The 19747-nt window shown below is 31.6% G+C and overlaps 1 protein-coding gene across 2 annotated transcripts in view; it reads right to left on the minus strand.

Annotated features, from left to right (window-relative positions):
- The window catches only part of LOC139499667 (X-ray repair cross-complementing protein 5-like), a 99864-nt gene that overhangs the window by 31507 nt on the left and 48610 nt on the right, over nt 1–19747 (minus strand). For both annotated transcript variants that reach the window (XM_071288419.1, XM_071288418.1), the window contains exons 8-16: nt 16807–16942; nt 16199–16308; nt 15122–15184; nt 14359–14496; nt 12030–12138; nt 9648–9708; nt 8994–9066; nt 8084–8277; nt 5829–5922 (exon numbers count right to left, since the gene is read on the minus strand). In XM_071288419.1, the coding sequence (XP_071144520.1) occupies nt 5829–5922; nt 8084–8277; nt 8994–9066; nt 9648–9708; nt 12030–12138; nt 14359–14496; nt 15122–15184; nt 16199–16308; nt 16807–16942 (978 nt within the window). The remainder of the gene's footprint in view (nt 1–5828; nt 5923–8083; nt 8278–8993; nt 9067–9647; nt 9709–12029; nt 12139–14358; nt 14497–15121; nt 15185–16198; nt 16309–16806; nt 16943–19747) is intronic.

Consider the following 19747-nt stretch of genomic DNA (forward strand, 5'->3'; position numbering starts at 1 on the left):
AGTCAATCAAGTCATGAGCACACAATCACTGGGCCATTAGTCCCAGCAAATAACTCAGAGAACATTGAAGACAGTGTTTTACCATCAGATCTCATCAACTTTGTACTTGAAAATGACAATGTCGACCAAAGTAAATGTTCTAACAATAACTCAGTAATAAATACAGACAATGGACCCACCCAATTTGATTTACAAAGACAACCTGTCAGACATCAACACTTAAAAACTCACAATGATTTGGACACCCTGAAAACTCATAAAACCCTGGCATCAGATCTTAATGGCAGCAGATGCATCACAGTACATGATACAACTAGTTTACAAGGTTGTAACTCTGGATACAATTCAAATAATAGAACTGGTGACAACCTTGGTGGCAATAACAATACTTCCAAAGTAAAGGTAATTATTAGAGTATATAAGATTTTAATATTTATGAATTTAGAGATATTACATTTGATGGATATAAATTATATTGTACTATTTTTGAATCGATAAAGCCTATCAAATGCAAGAATGAAGATAATTCAAGTGATTTTATTAATTATTTTATTTCTTAAAGGTGCATTTAAAAAGAGCTAAAATTGAAATTGTTAACAAAGCAAAAGTTTCAATGTATACAGATCGTGACTAGTGAGGTGGTGCAAATAAAAATGCTAATACAACTGTAAACCAAATATCACGGATGGTGTGCCTTACCATATTTGGTTCCCCATTAACTGACCTAATCACAACTTTGACTTGTAAAGTATGCAAAATCATCAAAGTTAATATGGATTGACAAAGGGAGTGGGGTAAAATAATCTCAAACAAAATAAAATTACAGTCAATGCATATGATTCCCTATTAAATGTTTGTGATCAAAATCATTAAGTTGACCCTGAAAACACTGTTGTCACCAACACAGCAAAACTTAGCCATTGTAAGTTGTGCAAGACAAAAATTGCTGCTGTTTCTTCAATTGAAAAAATATGTTATTGCTTCTTTAAATCTAATTATTTTTTTTTTATAGAGGAAACATGTGGAGGACAAAGAAGAACCTTTAAAAAAACTGTTAAAAATAAAAGAAAATCAGGTATATGTCTTCAGCAGAGCTTGAGAGTAGATTTTTGAAACTTCACAAAATACAACAAATATTTGTATCAGGTGCATCAGTACAATATAAGTAGTATGGGGACGAAGTCCCCTATTACAGTAGAAAATTCAATAAAAAAAAAAATTAAAAAAATTGGGAAAATTTCCCGAATTTTTCATTGTACTAATGAACTCAAAATCGTTCAATTTTTTTTTGTCGCGTTTTTGAATTTCCGGATCAGCTCAGAAATCTACTTCTGTTTCCGGTCTTGTTTACATGAGACTTTGAATTAAATGTATATTTATCAGTCTAAGAAAGGAACTAATACTAATTCATTTAAAAAAAAATGTTTGTTATTAAAAAAACGTTACCTGATGATAGCGTTTCTTTGTTTACATTGCATATGACGTCATAACTTAAATAATGTCACAACTAAAATCCTTAACAACAGAACCAAAATCGGAAACGCTAAGGTATTTCTGTTTCTTTTTTTTTAACAAATATTTAAGTTACAAAAAAATAATTCATACAGACTTCGTCCCCATTTACAGGTAATGCCTGCCTCATATTATACAGAAGATAACTGTATTGCATTTTAAGCTCTGGGGGCATCAATTGGTGATTTGATGGTCATAAATTAAGTTTACTGACAAAATGTTAGCGGCCATCAAATCACCAATTGATGATGTTAAGGCTTTAAGTACAATATTGTTATCTCCATTCTAATAAAACTGACAGTAAACAATGTCAAATTTCACATTTAAAATTTGTCATACATTGTCTGCGCTTGCGAGAAAATTTTTGGTAACATCACTTGTTAATTGATGCCATTAGAATTGGTCATCTTATCCAATCAAAATGAACATTACAAACTATGTTGCATCAGAATTTTGGTTAATATACATAAAGATATCAACTTGTGGCACTCAACAAATAAATTTTCATTGAGGTAGACATTATTTTATATGTTTCAAAACACTACTTAGAAGAGTAAAATTATGAATTGTTTTAATTTATATCATAAATCTGTGAGAACAGGTAAACATTTAAAAATTTTGTATTAGCAAATATACTTATTTATTTTCAGTGTGAACATTATGACGGAATTGATGAAGAATCAAAGGTGAGTTTGTCAGTTTGCCTGTTTTCTAATGAATCAGAAGTCAAATGTTAAACATCCCACAGAACAATACTTGTCTAACTCGTAAATAAAGAACACTAAACCTGTCAAAAAAATAAGTAGAGAATAAATCTCATAAATCTTTCCATAATTACACGAAAATATCAGAGGGACATTGAAACTCATATGTCGAAAATAAACAGAGAACAGAGAAGCAATAGTATACAAAACACATAGATTGAGCAACATGAACACCACCAAAATAACAGCAACAGATGAGTGATACCTGCCAAGTCATCAATCCACTTTTTTAATATCTCAAATTCACAAGGGATTTTTCAATTGGAAAACTCAGTTTAAACCATTCATTTCTTAGCAGTTTTTAATTTCTACTTCAAATGTATGTTTTGTTACTTAACAATTAAAAGTAAAAATAAATACCATGAAGAATAGTTACCACACAAGTTCTTTCAGTAGAATGTTATATTTTGCTTTTATTGTAGAGGAATGGACTATCACTAGAACAGATTCCCAACAGTAAAAGCAATTCAAGAGAAATATGCAGTGACAATGTACTAGGTTCATGGCGTCTTTATTTACATGAAAACATTGATGAAGTGAAAAATAATGACAAACAAAATGACCAAATAGAAGATGATGAAGAACTTGAAAGCTTTTCAGACTTGGACAATTTTATATCTGGGAAACAGTCTCAGATGGAGAAAGATTTATTGTAATAATCCTTTATACTTTCACATTGTAATAAAATTGAGAATGGAAATGGGGAATGTGCCAAACAATTTTTGGAACAATCTTTTGTACATTTAATGTTATTCAATGAGTTCAATAATATAGTTTTATATTAAAGTTTGTATGAGAGTTAATTTGGAATAGAAGGGATATGTATTGGGTAGTTATATATGAGATTAAAATCTTATCAAATACCAATCAATAATACTCATCATTTTCTATATTACTCAATATCATTGCTTTAGTATTTCTATGACCTGACTCAGTGATGTTCATAATCAATAGGGATTTTGATAAATACAAACATCCAATGATGAAACACATAAAGAAGAAAATTTAATGACTATTTATTTCACTCCCAGTACATGTTTCTGAAGATGGTACTTTAAGACAGACTTATTATTGTTATTTTGTACGATTTTAAAAATATTTTGTATGATTACATATCTCAATATATTTAAATGTATTTTTTTCATGGATGAGCAATGATCCTATTGAAAGGAAGTAATTGTTTAACAACTAAACAACTATATAAATAAAAGGTACACATATAACACACTGTCATACTTTTTATATCCTTATTTGAATTAAAACAATTCTAATTATTTATGGAAACTTCAGTAAAAACTGTTTAATAGTTTTGCCCAGTGTTTTTCTTATAGACAGTTATTTGATATAGTTGATGCATTTTTTCCCATTAATTTTTTGTACACTTTTTTCAGATTTTTTTATTTAATTTGAATATTCTTTTTATTGCAAATTTTAATGTAAGTCACATGTAATAATTCATACAGATTTACAACAAGAGTGCACACGCTGAAATGTCTCGCCTTCTATATTAATCATTGATATTATGTTGATAGTCCTAAGTATAAAGCTAAGCTTTATAACAACTGTCACATAAACTTAACATTAACCAAGATAACTAAACAAAGACCAATAAACCTTGAAAATGAGGTCAAGGTCAGATGAACCATGCCATGCAGACATGTACAGCTAATAAAACATATACAGTTGATCTATTACTTATAGTTTAAGAAAAATAGACCAAAACACAAAAACTTAACATTATGCAATGAACCGTGAAAATGAGGTCACGGTCAAATAAAACCTGCGCGACTGACATAAAGATCATAAAATATTTCCATACACCAAATATAGTTGACCCATGGCATATAGTATTAGATAAAAAGACCAAAACTCAAAAACTTAACTTTGACCACTGAACCATGAAAATGAGGTCAAGGTCACATGACATCTGCCTGCTAGACATGTACACCTTAAATCATTCCATACAACAAATATAGTAGACCTATTGCATATAGTATGAGAAAACCAGACCAAAACACAAAAATTTAACTATAACCACTGAACCATGAAAATGAGGTCAAGGTCAGATGACACCTGCCAGTTGGACTTGTACACCTTACAGTCCTTCCATACATCGAATATACTAGCCCTATTGCTTATAGTATCTGAGATATGGACTTGACCACCAAAACTTAACCTTGTTCACTGATCCATGAAATGAGGTTGAGGTCAAGTGAAAACTGTCTGACAGACATGAGGACCTTGCAAGGTACGCACATATCAAATATAGTTATCCTATTTCTTATAATAAGAGAGAATTCAACATTACAAAAAATTTAAACTTTTTTTTCAAGTGGTCACTGAACCATGAAAATGAGGTCAAGGACATTGGACAGAAAACTGACAGAAACTTAGTAACATGAGGCATCTATATACAAAGTATGAAGCATCCAGGTCTTCCACCTTCTAAAATATAAAGCTTTAAAGAAGTTAGCTAACGCCGCCGCCGTTGCCGCCGGATCACTATCCCTATGTCGAGCTTTCTGCAACAAAAGTTGCAGGCTCGACAAAAATTATATGGGATTTGGCTCAAAATATTCATTTCATGCAAACAAAACAGGTAAATAACAATCAAATGAATTTTTTTTATACCATGCTACATGTATATTATTGATACATTTTAAAACTGAACATGTAAAATAATGTTTAGACAATCTGGTTTGTATATACGTAGTAGAATAAAATGTAATTCATATTTATTGTTTTTTTTTTAATCTTGCTGAACACTTAGATAATTTGCGTGTTATTAGTTAAAAGAAGATGTGGTATGAGTGTCAATGAGACAACTCTCCATCCAAGTCACAACTTGTAAAAGTAAACCATTATAGTTCATAGTACAATCTTCAATATGGAGCATTGGCTTGTACCTAACAGCAAGCTATAGAATGCTTTAAAATACATATGACATATGGAATATGATAGTTGTCCATTCATTTGATGTGTTTTAGCTTTTGATTTTGCCATTTGAACAGGTACTTTTCGTTTCAAATTTTCATCAATATTTTTGTGATTTTATTTTATAGAGAGATCATGCCATGCCAATCTCTACTCAGGAAATCTTTTTCACATACCAATTAGATTGGACATACCTGCACAGCCAAATGAATGCACTTCAAAATGGGTCTTAATATGTCTGTTATTGTGCAGAATAGGAGTAGACAAAGTGGGGGTTCACCTAGCTACCCTGATTAAATCCCCATTTTCTTCAGAAAATGATGGTACCAAATTAGGAATTTTAGTTGTTTTCCAATCCATCCATTGATAGGTTAAGCCTAGCATTTGGTTTTGTCAGGTTTTGTGGACTTTCACCTTGTAAATTTACCTTGGTGTTCAGTATTTTTGTTAATACTTTGTATCATATTTCTATCTTCCAGTCAACCTTGGAATTATAGCATGTGAATGGTTTTCACAAATTAATACTTGAAACTGATCATCTAGTATATATGTTACCAATGGCATCCTCTATACTAGCGTCTAGATTATCAATTATTTTGTGATACCATGACAACTTACCTCTGTGACCTCTGCCTTTGTGATGTCCTCCATTCCACCTTCAAGGTCATCATCCAACTTCTGTTTCTTAACGGGGCCTCCTTCAGCTTCATCTCTAATAAACAAAAGACAATAAATGATAAAGTACTCAATGATGGTCCACAGAAATTAATATTTAAATAATATTGCCATGTATACAAACATACAATGGAGGTATGATTGCCATTGAGAAATGAAAACAACAGGTTATAATTTTCATTCGTCAGAAGTGCTTTTTTGGAGTTACCCTCATTAGGAACACTCAAAACCAAATATTTGATAGTCAAGGATGTGTAATTACTAAAAAAGTTGAAGATCTATATGAACAAAAAAAAAGACTTTAACCAAGAATGTGTCCATAGTACATGGGTGCTCCATCCGCATTATCATTTTCTATGTTTAGTGGACCGTGAAAATGGGTGAAAATCTCTGATGTAGCATTAAAATTAGAAGGATCATATAATAGGGAACATGTGTACTAAGTTTAAAGTTGATTGGACTTCACCTTCATCAAAAACTACCTCGACCAAAAACATTAACCTGATGATCATGCAGGACAGACAGACTGACGGAAGGACAGACGCACAGTAAAAATCATAATGCCCATAAATGGGGCATAAAAACAACATTATTCAGCTAAGGTCAACTTTGCCTCAGGGAGTTGAAACTGATAATATGGATAATTTTAATAGAGTAAAAATATGTAAGTGTTACGGTAAACAGGAACTTGTTGAGGGATGAATCTGAAAACACATTACATGGTATACCTACTTATATAAGCCCCGAGACCAAATTTCAGAAATCCTTATGATGTAGTTCCTGAGAAAGATGTGACAATAATTATCATGGGATGGATGGGCTGACAGGTAGACAGACAGAGGTAAAACAGCATACCCCATTTTTTTCAAAACAGGGGTATAAACATTGAATTTTTATAACTACTTTTTTAATATCAATCTATCAAATATAGAAACTCAAATTACCAGACCATCGAAGGAGGAACTGGCAACATATAATAAGTATGTTCCTGCATGTTTAATAAAAGTCTTCATCCAATGTATGAGTAAAGATTACCAACAATCAATATGTTTGTGACCACTGAAGGGTAAACATTGCATTTATATTGCAGTTGAAACTTAAAATTAGACATTGTATCAGAAGGTAATACAATGAATTGAAGGTATAATTGTAACTGTGGACAAGGGAAGATAACTCTAGTTTCAAATCTTTACAATGACATAATTAATATTTTAAGGTACCAGTCTTGTATTACAACTCAAGTTTCCAGTGCATGTCAAAACATGGAGAGAAACAAAATAGTCCATTTTTTTCTAAATTTTTTTCTGGACTAAATTTTTTCTGTTTGATTATAGGTTTATGAATTGAAACATATATATAGATTTAAAAAAATCTTGCATCTTTTTGGGGATATCAATCCAGGAAAGTGGAAGGATTTCATGTTTACTGGAAGTGGTGCGGCCTAATGAAAACAACAAACAGAAAGTAGAAAAAATGTTTTGACTTCAGGGTTACGTAACTTTTTATTCTTCATGGCATGACCCACTTTTTTTCGATTAAATTACAATTTCACATTTGTACATACATGATATGAACATGAATTTTTTTTTCTATGTAGCATTTTTTATTTTTTTTATATTCAAAGATCAGCTGTTTAGCATGTAGGCCTATGGAGCAGTCAATTACAAGACTGCAACCTTAAAACATGTACATAATTTATGCACCATGCACAATTAATTTAACATTCTTATTCAAGTATGGTTATACACATACTCATTATTTTGTATAATTATAATTAGTATCTGAGGGTATGTTTTTTTTATTTCAAAATTAGTGATCCAGTTTTGAAAATTGATAATTCAAGCTGGCCACTAAAGGGTTTTGCTGGCAACAATGCAATTATCACTTCGAAAAAAATAATAATATAACATATAAGCTGTGTCACATAGAATTCCACCATAATCAAATGCATATCAATACATCTATGAACTTATTTTGGGGTTTGTCAAAATCTCTTTGCAAAGTCTTAAACTGTTTGAAAATTGAGCTGATATAAGAAGCCTACAAAACACGACCAAATTTCACCTTTTATTTCGTATTTGTATATTCCAAAATCAGTTAAAGTATTAAACATGTACATGCATTTTTGAACTTGCATAATGTTGGTGTCTATGTTATGCAGCTCAAATATTGTCAGTTTTCTAAAAATAAATACAAACCCATCTTTAAATAACTTCTCCCCTGTTCTGTCTTCCTTTCGTTTGACCTCTTCTAATTTAAATAATTTCTGTATTTTTTCTACCTCAGGTTCACATTTAGTTATAATTTCCTGAGGTGGTTTTAGATAATTGGCTATCAAGGGAGATAATTCAGGAAGTTGATCATCTGGATTCAAAGCTCTATGTTGTAAACACTGGAAATAGACAAATAATCTGTTACATGTGTGGTGGTTTGAAAACCAGTGTCACCTGCAAACTCCAAATAATGAAACTAAAAAAGGTTCATTTTTTGGTAAGGGATACAAAAACAAATCATTCAGAATCAACAAGATAATACCAGTTTTCATGGAGTCCTAGATGACTGATGTTACATTGCATTGGCAATGATGACAGAATTAGTTTCAAAGTGTTGCTACAGCTGGAACACAAAACTGACAGTTTGATATATCAAAAATATATATTTTTTTTTTTTTAAGATAAATTTGATTGTCAAATTAGTTATTGAATATATAGCAAATAAATAATTTAATGATGAATCTTAATTTATTCATAAGAAGAATGACACTTCACAACCTGAACCAATCATGTTGCATGAAATAGTCAGTTTTTTCATGCTTGGAGACATTGATTTGAAAATTAGTAATAGTTTTAACATGAGTAGTTACATATCGAATTAGAATTTTGTTCTGGATGATGATTTTGTGCAGAGTTATGGTTCTTGAATTTAGATAATTCACTAAATATAATTATTTTTCAAAACTTTTTTTCATCATGTTTGAAGTTATAGATTAAGTTAGAACTTTTTTTCAATACAATGACTTTTTAACCAGTAAGGGACTATGTATTGCCATGCAATACTCACATAAAGCTTTCCTTTTTTTTTAAAACACAGCTTCTTTTGACCACATACCTGATAGAGTCTTTGAAAATGTGGATTAAATACAAATTTTGGTTTCAATGCTTCAACTTTATCTTCTTCATCACTGAAATAAACAAATGTGTCTGCTTGTTACAAAGAGCAACAAGAAATCTCTAGTATTATATTCAGATATGTCATCACTCCAACATTCATCAAGGGGTGAATTAAAATAAATTGACAGTGGTTGTTGTAAACTGTTTTATATTCATTTATTTGGGGGGGGGGGACCAAATTCATGGATTGAGGAAAAGTTATACACAATCATTACAGCAAAATATACTACAAATTACAACGTCAATAAAATTTTATTTTAACTCTTGGTGATTTTTTTATAGCTTAACCTACTAGAGTCCATAGTTTTTATTCTGCCTGCTGTAATAATAGTGAAAAGGAGACTTTGCTAGGAACATGCAACATCAGTAATTATTCAAATTTGTGACTTGATTTTCACTATCAATGCATACAACAGTTCATTTTGTTGTTGTTTTGCTGTCTGACTTAAAATATACCCTTGCTATTATTTGTTAGTTGTGCTTACTCCCCTGTGTAAGACAAGTTCAAATCTGTGATTAAGTTTATTGTGTTGTTGGGTTGCTCAGTCTTATTGACATATATTCTACATTGGCTGTTATAAGTTCTACTTACTCCCCCGTTTGAGACAAGTCCATATCGGTGATTAAATCATCTACTGCCTTCAACTGGTCAGCTGTAAAATAACAAGATGTAGAATGACCTAATACTTTTATTATAATTTTACCACTGTCACAAGTATATAAGTAACAAGTATGTGTTCATATACATGAAAGCCCCACTAGCACTATCATTTAATATGTTCAATGGACTGTAGAAAACTATAACATGTCAAATTTGACATTTAAATAAGAAAAATCATATCATAGGGAACATGTGAACTAAGTTTCAAGTTGATTGGACTTTATCAAAAACTTCCTTGACCAAAAAACTTTTACCTGAAGAGGGACAGACGCAAGGATGGACAAACAAGTGAAACTGCGAGCTACTGCTCACTGATGATACCCCCGCCGCAAGTGGATAATATTAATAGTGTAAAAATATGCAAGTGTTCGGTAAACAGGAAGTTGTTGAGTGATGAATTTGAAAACACATCACACGGTATAGCTGACTTATATTGACCCTTAAACCAAATTTCAGAAATCCTTGTATTGTAGTTCCTGAGAAAAATGTGACGAAAATTTTCAACTTGGCTATCATGTGTAAAATCATACAAGTGTTCGGTAAACAGGAAGTTGTTGAGTGATGAATTTGAAAACACATCACACGGTATAGCTGACTTATATTGACCCTTAAACCAAATTTCAGAAATCCTTGTATTGTAGTTCCTGAGAAAAATGTGACGAAAATTTTCAACTTGGCTATCATGTGTAAAATCATACAAGTGTTTGGTAAACAGGAAGTTGTTGAGTGATGAATCTCAAAACGCATCACACAGTATAGCTGACTTATATCAAGCCTGAAACCAAATTTCAGAAATCCTGGTAGTGTAGTTCCTGAGAAAAATGTGACGAAAAATTTTCAACTTGGCTATCAGGTGTCAAAATGATACAAGTGTTTGGTAAACAGGAAGTTGTCGAGTGATGAATCTGAAAACACATCACACCGTATAGCTGACTTATATCAAGCCTGAAACCAAAGTTCAGAAATCCTGGTAGTGTACTTCCTGAGAAAAATGTGACGAAAATTTTCAACTTGGCTATCAGGTGTAAAAATGATAAAAGTGTTCGGTAAACAGGAAGTTGTCGAGTGATGAATCTGAAAACGCATCACACGGTATAGCTGACTTATATCAAGTCTGAAACCAAATATCAGAAATCCTGGTAGTGCAGTTCCTGAGAAAAATGTGACGAAAAATTTTCAACTTGGCTATCAGGTGTAAAAATAATACAAGTGTTCGGTAAACAGGAAGTTGTCGAGTGATGAATCTGAAAACGCATCACACAGTATAGCTGACTTATATCAAGCCTTAAACTAAATTTCAGAAATCCTGGTAGTGTAGTTCCTGAGAAAAATGTGACGACAAATATTCATGGTACGGACGGACTGATGGAAGGACAGACAGAGGTAAAACAGTATACCCCCCTTTTTTTCAAAGCGGAGGTATAACTAAAAGGATGAACGAACGCACAGACCAAAAACATAATAACCCATGTAGGGTATAAAAAGGCAGTACAGCAATCAATGTGAAAATACATCACACAGTTAAACATCTACAGATGAAGCTGATACCAAATTTATAGAAGATTTGATTTCTAGTTTCAGAAAAGAATGAGAGAAAAATCCACAGGTGAGACGAACAGTCGTAGAAGATCAGAACATGGAGGGGGTTTAGATAGTTATAAAGACATGTCTAATCCATCATTTTCTACATATGAAAATGCCTGTACCAAGTTAGGAGTATGACAGTTGTTATCCATTCATTTGATAGGTTTGAGCTTTTGATTTTGCCAATTCATTAGGGACTTTTCATTTGAATTTTCCTCCGAGTTCCAGATTTAGAAAAAAAAAAAAATTGTATTTAAATACTAATAAAAAAGTCTTTAGATACAATATTATTAGTCTCCAATTACAACCCTCAACCTATGTGGTTTACTTAATTGTTGTTTACCAGCATAACAAAACCTTTTAATCAGTATTTATAAAGTGAAACTATGATATTTAATGTTTATAATTTTTCTCTCAATAAAGATAATACAAATGTACTATATCTAACTTTTTTTAGCAAAGGGAAAAAATAAATACAAGTTGATGCAGACAATGTTTTTACTTCTAGATCTGGGTGAGTATGGCAATAATAAAAACTTGCATTCCGATATCTAATACATATATCTGTATCCAGATTTTTCTGAAATCCCATTAATTAATCTCTCATTATTGTCGATTTTTGAAAAATCCCATTAATAAATGAATGCAATAATTTCTGAATTTACGATATTCTATTCTATTCTACCATATAGTGACCGCCTTCAACAAATTGAAAATTATGTAACTTACCTGATGGTGCGTTTTTAACATTAACTTTACTGTCCTCTGTAATGGGTAAAGATCCAAATGTAAATTGTCGAATATCTTCTCGAAAGGGAAGTTCTACATAGATTAGACACTGAAAATAAACATAGCAAACTGTAAAGCTTTCAGAGACTTTGTAGGAAATGAAAAAAATATTTATTATTGCAAAATGTAATATTGATGTAGACACTAGCTAGCAAGTCAAATTTTTTTACAGAAATTAACAAAGAAATAATATTTGAATGTGAAAACTCTCTACAAAAAATTCAGATTTTAAGAATTAGAAAGTCTTAAAATTAAAACATGTATTGAAAGAAAAAAAACAGAGAAGGTAGAGTTATCTCCCATTCCATTTAAATTTTATGACTATATGTAATGGGAGGTAACTCATATTCCTCATAATTGCAAATGTTAAAATTTATTTTCTTATGATCTAGTTTTATTCACAAGTAGACAACGTTTTGTTATTTGTCCTAGAAATATGGAATGTGAATCAAATGACCCTCTTTATACCCCTTTTTTATTAGGTTTATGTTGCCCAATTTAGCTTTCTGTGAAGTATTATATATGCTTTCATCTTTTTTCTTTGGCTATGGTATTTACTGCTTTTCTACAAATTATGTTTTAATTATTAATCCTTTGGAAAATACTTACTCCTTTTTTCCCCTCAGAAATAAACACTCTATTATTAGAATTTTGAATCTATTTTATAGTACTGAAATATTTTGGATGTTTTTAATTATTGCAACAAGAGTGCACACGCTGAAATGTCTCGCCTTCTATACTAATCATTGATATTATGTTGATAGTCCTAAGTAAAAAGCTAAGCTTTATAACAACTGTACCATAAACTTAACATTAACCAAGATAACTAAACAAAGACCAATGAACCTTGAAAATGAGGTCAAGGTCAGATGAACCATGCCAGGCAGACATGTACAGCTAACAATGCTTCTATGCAACATATATAGTTGACCTATTACTTATAGTTTAAGAAAAAGACCAAAACACAAAAACTTAACACTGTGCAATGAACTGTGAAAATGAGGTCACGGTCAAATAAAACCTGCGTGACTGACAAAGATCATTAAATATTTCCATACACCAAATATAGTTGACCTATGGCATATAGTATTAGATAAAAAGACCAAAACTCAAAAACTTACATTTGACCAATGAACCATGAAAATGAGGTCAAGGTCACATGACATCTGCCCGCTAGACATGTACACCTTACAATCATTCCATACAACAAATATAGTAAACCTACTGCATATAGTATGAGAACAACAGACCAAAACACAAAAATTCAACTATAACCACTGAACCATGAAAATGAGGTCAAGGTCAGATGACACCTGCCAGTTGGACATGTACACCTTACAGTCCTTCCATACACCGAATATACTAGCCCTATTGCTTATAGTATCTGAGATATGGACTTGACCACCAAAACTTAACCTTGTTCACTGATCCATGAAATGAGGTCGAGGTCAAGTGAAAACTGTCTGACAGACATGAGGACCTTGCAAGGTACGCACATATCAAATATAGTTATCCTATTACTTATAATAAGAGAGAATTCAACATTACAAAAAATTTGAACTTTTTTTTCAAGTGGTCACTGAACCATGAAAATGAGGTCAAGGACATTGGACATGTGACTGACGGAAACTTCGTAACATGAGGCATCTATATACAAAGTATGAAGCATCCAGGTCTTCCACCTTCTAAAATATAAAGCTTTTAAGAAGTTAGCTAACGCCGCCGCCGTAGCCACCGCCGCCGGATCACTATCCCTATGTCGAGCTTTCTGCAACAAAAGTTGCAGGCTCGACAAAAATGTAACAGGGTTATAATCACAACAATTTTATCTCTCATTTTGAAATTTTTTATATGAAATAAACACAGCTTTTGTCAATATTGCAAAAATTTAAAACACGCTTTTAGTCTGAAATTACAAAATTACAATAACAAATGCATGCAACAATTTCTGAAATAATGGTTTTAAAAAATTTCATGCAAGATTTATTTGAATAGACCAGATGTTTACACAGGTGTTAATTGATGGCGTTGTGAGTTTATTTTCGATTTATGAGTTTTACTGTCCCTTTGGTATCTTTCTTCCCTCTTTTAATTGAACTTCCTCTATAATGCTCTTTATTCCTTATTAAAGAAGTGCTTTAGATTTAATTGACATCTTAATGGTTCATGATAGTTATTTTCACATAAAAAGCTGAGAAGAGCCTACTTAAGAAGCTGAGAGCATCCTCCAAGCTTCCTCTAAAGAATAAATCTATGAATCCTCACTCACCTCATACTCAGTTTTGATATGAGGAACCAGACATCCTAGTTTGGGTCCAGAGGCAGCGCTGTAAACTTTCCTAACAATGGCCACCATATTCGTTTCATATAGAGCATTTATCAGAGCTGATAAAGCTATAGCCGCAGACTGAAAAACAAAGAAAATTATATAGTCAGGAGCATGTTATTTAAGAGTGTATCTATCAATTTATATTTTTGATTTGTTTTGTACAAAAATAAGCTTGCTGATTTTTTGGTTCTTGATTTGAATTGTTTGACATTTTTCATGTCAGGGCCATTTATATCTTACTTTATGTTATGGGTAATGCTTATTGTTGAAGGTCCTATTGTAGTTCTAACAGAAAGAATGAATACCAGATGGCGGCAAAAAAGTTGGCCAGGTTAAATAAAACTCATTTGATGTTTTAAATTTCTGGATTTAATATTTCTGAATTGTATACCGTTTCAATGACATAACAAAACCACACTCAAAGCTAGGGGAGTTCAAGATGTTCATACAAACTCCCCTGTGAAAAACAATAATCACTGTTGTTAAAGTCTACATCCTGTTTGAATTGTATTTGTTAAAGTACCCCCCCCCCTGGAAATTCCTAGCTATGGGGCTGAAAAACCATGTTGCTCTTAACCAGTAAATCTTTGATTTAAGGCTGGTGTTTTTCTTCCCTCTGTTCATCTTTTTAAACATCCTTATCATGAACAAATTGTAATGCAATTTAGTGATAACAGTTTCCATTTCAAAAGATATTTTTTACCTCATCATCTTTTTCAGGAACCACATAGGATGACCCATCTCCTAGGTAATGGTGTCGCTTTATCTGTAAATTAAAAATATCAAATTATTTACCCAAAAATGTCACAAGTATAGCAAATAAAAGTCAGGTTAATATGTTGAACAGTCCCTGCTTATGAAGTTTGCCTTCTGAATTTTTAGTTGGTTTGCACAAGACTTTTGATGAACTATTTCATATTGATGACTACTGTGGATTCATTTATTATTGTGGGTATCAATATTCGTCGATAGAGGAAACAAATCATTTTTTGTTGATATTTGATTTCCCAGTTTAGAACAAGTCTGCATACACCCTTGTAGAAAATTTGTATTACCTTGAACATTAAAATTTGTGGTTTCACCTGTTTTTACAAAAATTTGGTGTTCAACATTTATTGATAAATCCACAGTTTTCAAAAGTGGAGTTTTATTGACGTAAAGACGAAATGGATTTCTGGCATACTATATTACAAGACTGGTATCTATGATGAATCGAAATAAAGAATGACACTTGGATTCAATAGAACAAATGGTATAAACAGTAAGTACTATTTTAAAATTATAAGTTAGGGAGGGAAGATGGGCGTTTTTATCTCAAACATCTAAAACCATATACCCTAATATAATATTATCAATATAATGTATGGAAGAAGCAAACCTGTACAATCATTTATGGAATAACTGGTAACTCCAAGTTTTTCATCAAAAGCATGTGAAAACATACTCACAAACATGATAAACATCTATATACCATGTTTATCAAGGTATTTGTTTACACCTTGTCACACCTGGCCTTGAAGGCATAAAACTTTCGAGTCAGTTTTTTGTACTCATACTCCAAAATCGACCAATCAAAATGCTTGATTTCATGTTTCGAGCATGATTTTTATTCTCCAAGCACTGAGCAAAGTTTTATGACTTCAACCCCTGGTAAATCTCAGTATTTTAAAACATTTATGTGCCCCATTATTCATGGTATTTATCTACACCTTGTCACCTTTGGAAAATCTCAGTATTTTAAACATTTCTGTGCCCTATTATTCATGGTATTTATTTATACCTTGTCACCCTTGGTAAAACCCAGTATCTTAAAACATTTTTCTGCCCTGTATTTCATGTTTTCTTTGTCGTCTGCTGACATTGGGACTAATGTGTTTCCATATCTGTGACCTAAAATATATTCACACATGAAGTAATCTCAGTATGGTACCTGAGTAAAGAATTACTAGATTCTCGAAATAAATTACTGTGAGATTTCTATGTATATTTGCTGTATAAAATTTAGATTAATTTTTAACAGGTAACCAGTTCATGAAACATGTTTGTTGTTTCTTGGTGTTGTAAAATTAATGTTGTACTATGAAGGCTAAGATTCTGCTTAGTCTGTAAAACACAAATTTTAAAGAAACTATTGAAAACCAAATTTCTTTTCCCAATCTTTATCCATTATCAATGTTTGTATTACATGTACCAACCTCACTCTCAAGTGTATTTCAATTAACCTTTAGTATGTAAAATTTAACATGTACCATGGAAAATATACCATGAACATGATATACACAAATTGTTCAATCTTTAAAATGGAAAAAAAGGGATATAGTGTATTATTGTTCGACACAATATTCTAGTACTAGGATCAAAACTCCTTGATACTGATAGTAAACTCACCCTCTACAATGTCCTCTTTTTCGACCTCAGTCTCTTCTTCATCATTCATGTGGTAAGTCCTAAGTGTACTGATTTTCTCATCGGCATCCTTGGCATACACTTTCTTCCAACTTTGTTTCAATGTAAAATTCTTCATCTGAAAAAAAAATCAATGTAAATTAGAAAAAATAATCAAGTTCATAAAGGTAATAACAAACAGAGGCACAAGTAAATCAGAACTGGCATTGAATGGTTTAAAATTATGATGATGTTTTTATTTTTGCAAAAAATTGCAACGGGATAGGTTTTGCAAAAATAAAAACTTTCACAACGGGGTCATGAGACAATTTCAACCATGTCAATTTTTGTAGAACTTATATTGTTGATCATTTTGCTATATAACGTTTCTCTCTTAGTATCAATTATAATTCAGTGTTCTAGGATTTTTTTGGCACCTTGACTTACCACGGGTAAGATCAATAAAAAAATTACTTACCCACATCTAAAAGTTAATTTACTGAACAAAGCTGGATTCGGATACGATTGACTTTTGTACAAAATTTAAAAAAAACGATTTCTTACTAAATTTGACAAATATGTTATAGTTATTACTATGTCATTTATTAAGAGCTATAATAAATGCAACTGTAAGTTTATTTTCCTCCGATGACAAGAAAAAAAATCGTTTATGTCCCGATTTAAGCACCAGTTATCAATCCGGATTTTCCGATTTTACCGACACCGTGACCGACTTTTAGAATGATAGGAGAAGAATGTGGTCTCTTTTGCGCTTGATTACACCTAGTAAACGAGTGCTTGAATAAAAGCGCCGATAGACATCGACAAAATCTTCGATCTTTTATCAAAGTTTTTTCTCGTGATTTAATAAAAATAAAAAGCAGATATGGGAAAATTGAAGAGGACCGGGAAATTTCAAGAGTTTTTCGGTAATTGACTTACCACCGGGTGACAAAGGCTAAAAAATGACTTACCCGTTGTCCTAATCCACTTACCCCGGGTAACGGGTAATGGGAATCCTAGAACACTGTAATTTTCAATATAATAGGCAAACATTTCATTTTTTTTTCATTTTTTCTCTCAATAACTCCCTTACAAAGTAGGGAAACAGATTGGAAGTATACACATAATAGGTAGATCTCATCAGATATGAATGCAAATGAGACAACTATCCAATGGAGATCAATCTTTTACAGTCCTCTAATTAATTGACAAAAATTTAAAAATATGTAAGAAATCATCATAAAAGGGCAATAACTCTTATTGTTTTAGTCATATTAGCATTTTTATAGATCTTGCATTGCTAATTGTTTTAGCTGTTTACAGTTTCCAGTTTGTAAGAGAATAGACAAAAGTTATTAATGGCATTAACCTGTGTTAGCAGTCACGCATCAAATGGTTTCTGTAATATTGGAATTTTGGAAGATCTTGTTTTACATATATTTTTTTTAACAGTATTGATGTACTAGTCAATTGATAGTAATAATTGATCAATTATAATTTTCAAGGTTTTAAATAATCACAGATTTAACCAGATGCTCTGCAGGGCGCAGTTTTATACTACCGCAGAGGATGAACCCTGAACGGTTGGGGCAAGTATGGACACAACATTCAAGCTGGATTTAGCTCTAAATTTGGATTGTGATTAAATAGATGACACAGCATAGGTTTCTGACACAGAATGAATGTGGTCTAATGAACTTAAATTTTTTTTTTGCCTTTGAGCAATTCACTATGCTGTTGAATATTCTCAGATCCGGACATCCTGGCATTTACATTTGTCAGGAGGTGATGAAATCCGGAATCCTCTAGATTTTTCATCTATTTGAAGGGGATAACTGATCATTTAAATTGCCGATTATTTTTTAACCAGAGGTTATAGTATGTTAAAAATCAAAATGGAGATAGTATATAGTGTCTTTAACAGTATTAAAAGAGTAAAATTACTATATTCAACTGGTTATGATATATATCAATTAAATTAATTTGCAATAAGTCTATGGAAAATCTAGAGGAATCTTATCCGCATCACCTATCAACATTGTTTACATAACAAAAATGCTAATCATTGATTGGTCAGTTACATGTTGTGATGTCACTGCAGATCTGAGAATTAATCCTCTCAAAAAATGTTTGAATGAAGAAATTCCCTTTTTATTTATGAAATCTGAAATGAGAAAAATTGACCCCCCCCCCCCCAATTTTTTTTTCATATACCCCTTTCCCTTATTCCAAAACTGATCTTAATTTCAAATTTCTTATGGAGTTTGCAACAATAACAACTCATTTAAATACATCATAAAATATTAAAATGTAAAAAAAGTGCTTGTTATCACTGAATGGTAAAGATTGTTTTAATTTATCAGTTGGTAGTAAAAGTGAATATACATTGTATATTGTATAAAACAATGATTTGAGTTGATTCAACTGCTATTATGGACAAAAAAGATAACTCCAATTGAAAATTTCTTGCTATTGCGCAATATTGTGCAATTAGATATTTCTTTCTATTGCACAATACTGTGCAATTGAAAATACTTGCTGTTTGAAATACTGTGCAATAAAACAAAGAAAAATGCTTATTTGGGCCCTTTTTTTGCCCTTAATTCCTTAACTATTGGAACAAAAACTCCTAAAATCAATCCCAACCTTCCTTTTATGGTCATAAACCTTGTGTCGAAATTTCATGGATTTCTATTTACCTAAACTAAAGTTATAGTGTGAAAACCAAGAAAATGCTTATTTGGGCCCTTTTTGGCCCCTAATTCCTAAACTATTTGGACCAAAACTCCCAAAATCAAATTCAACCTTCCTTTTGTGGCCATAAACCTTGTGTTTAAATTTCATAGATTTCTATTTACTTATACTAAAGTTATAGTGTAAAAATCAAATGCCTTCAGACGACGACAAAGACAAAGACACCGACGACGACGCCAACGTGATA

The sequence above is a fragment of the Mytilus edulis genome, chromosome 12, assembly GCF_963676685.1.
Source record: "Mytilus edulis chromosome 12, xbMytEdul2.2, whole genome shotgun sequence".
Taxonomy (NCBI): Eukaryota; Metazoa; Mollusca; class Bivalvia; order Mytilida; family Mytilidae; genus Mytilus; species Mytilus edulis.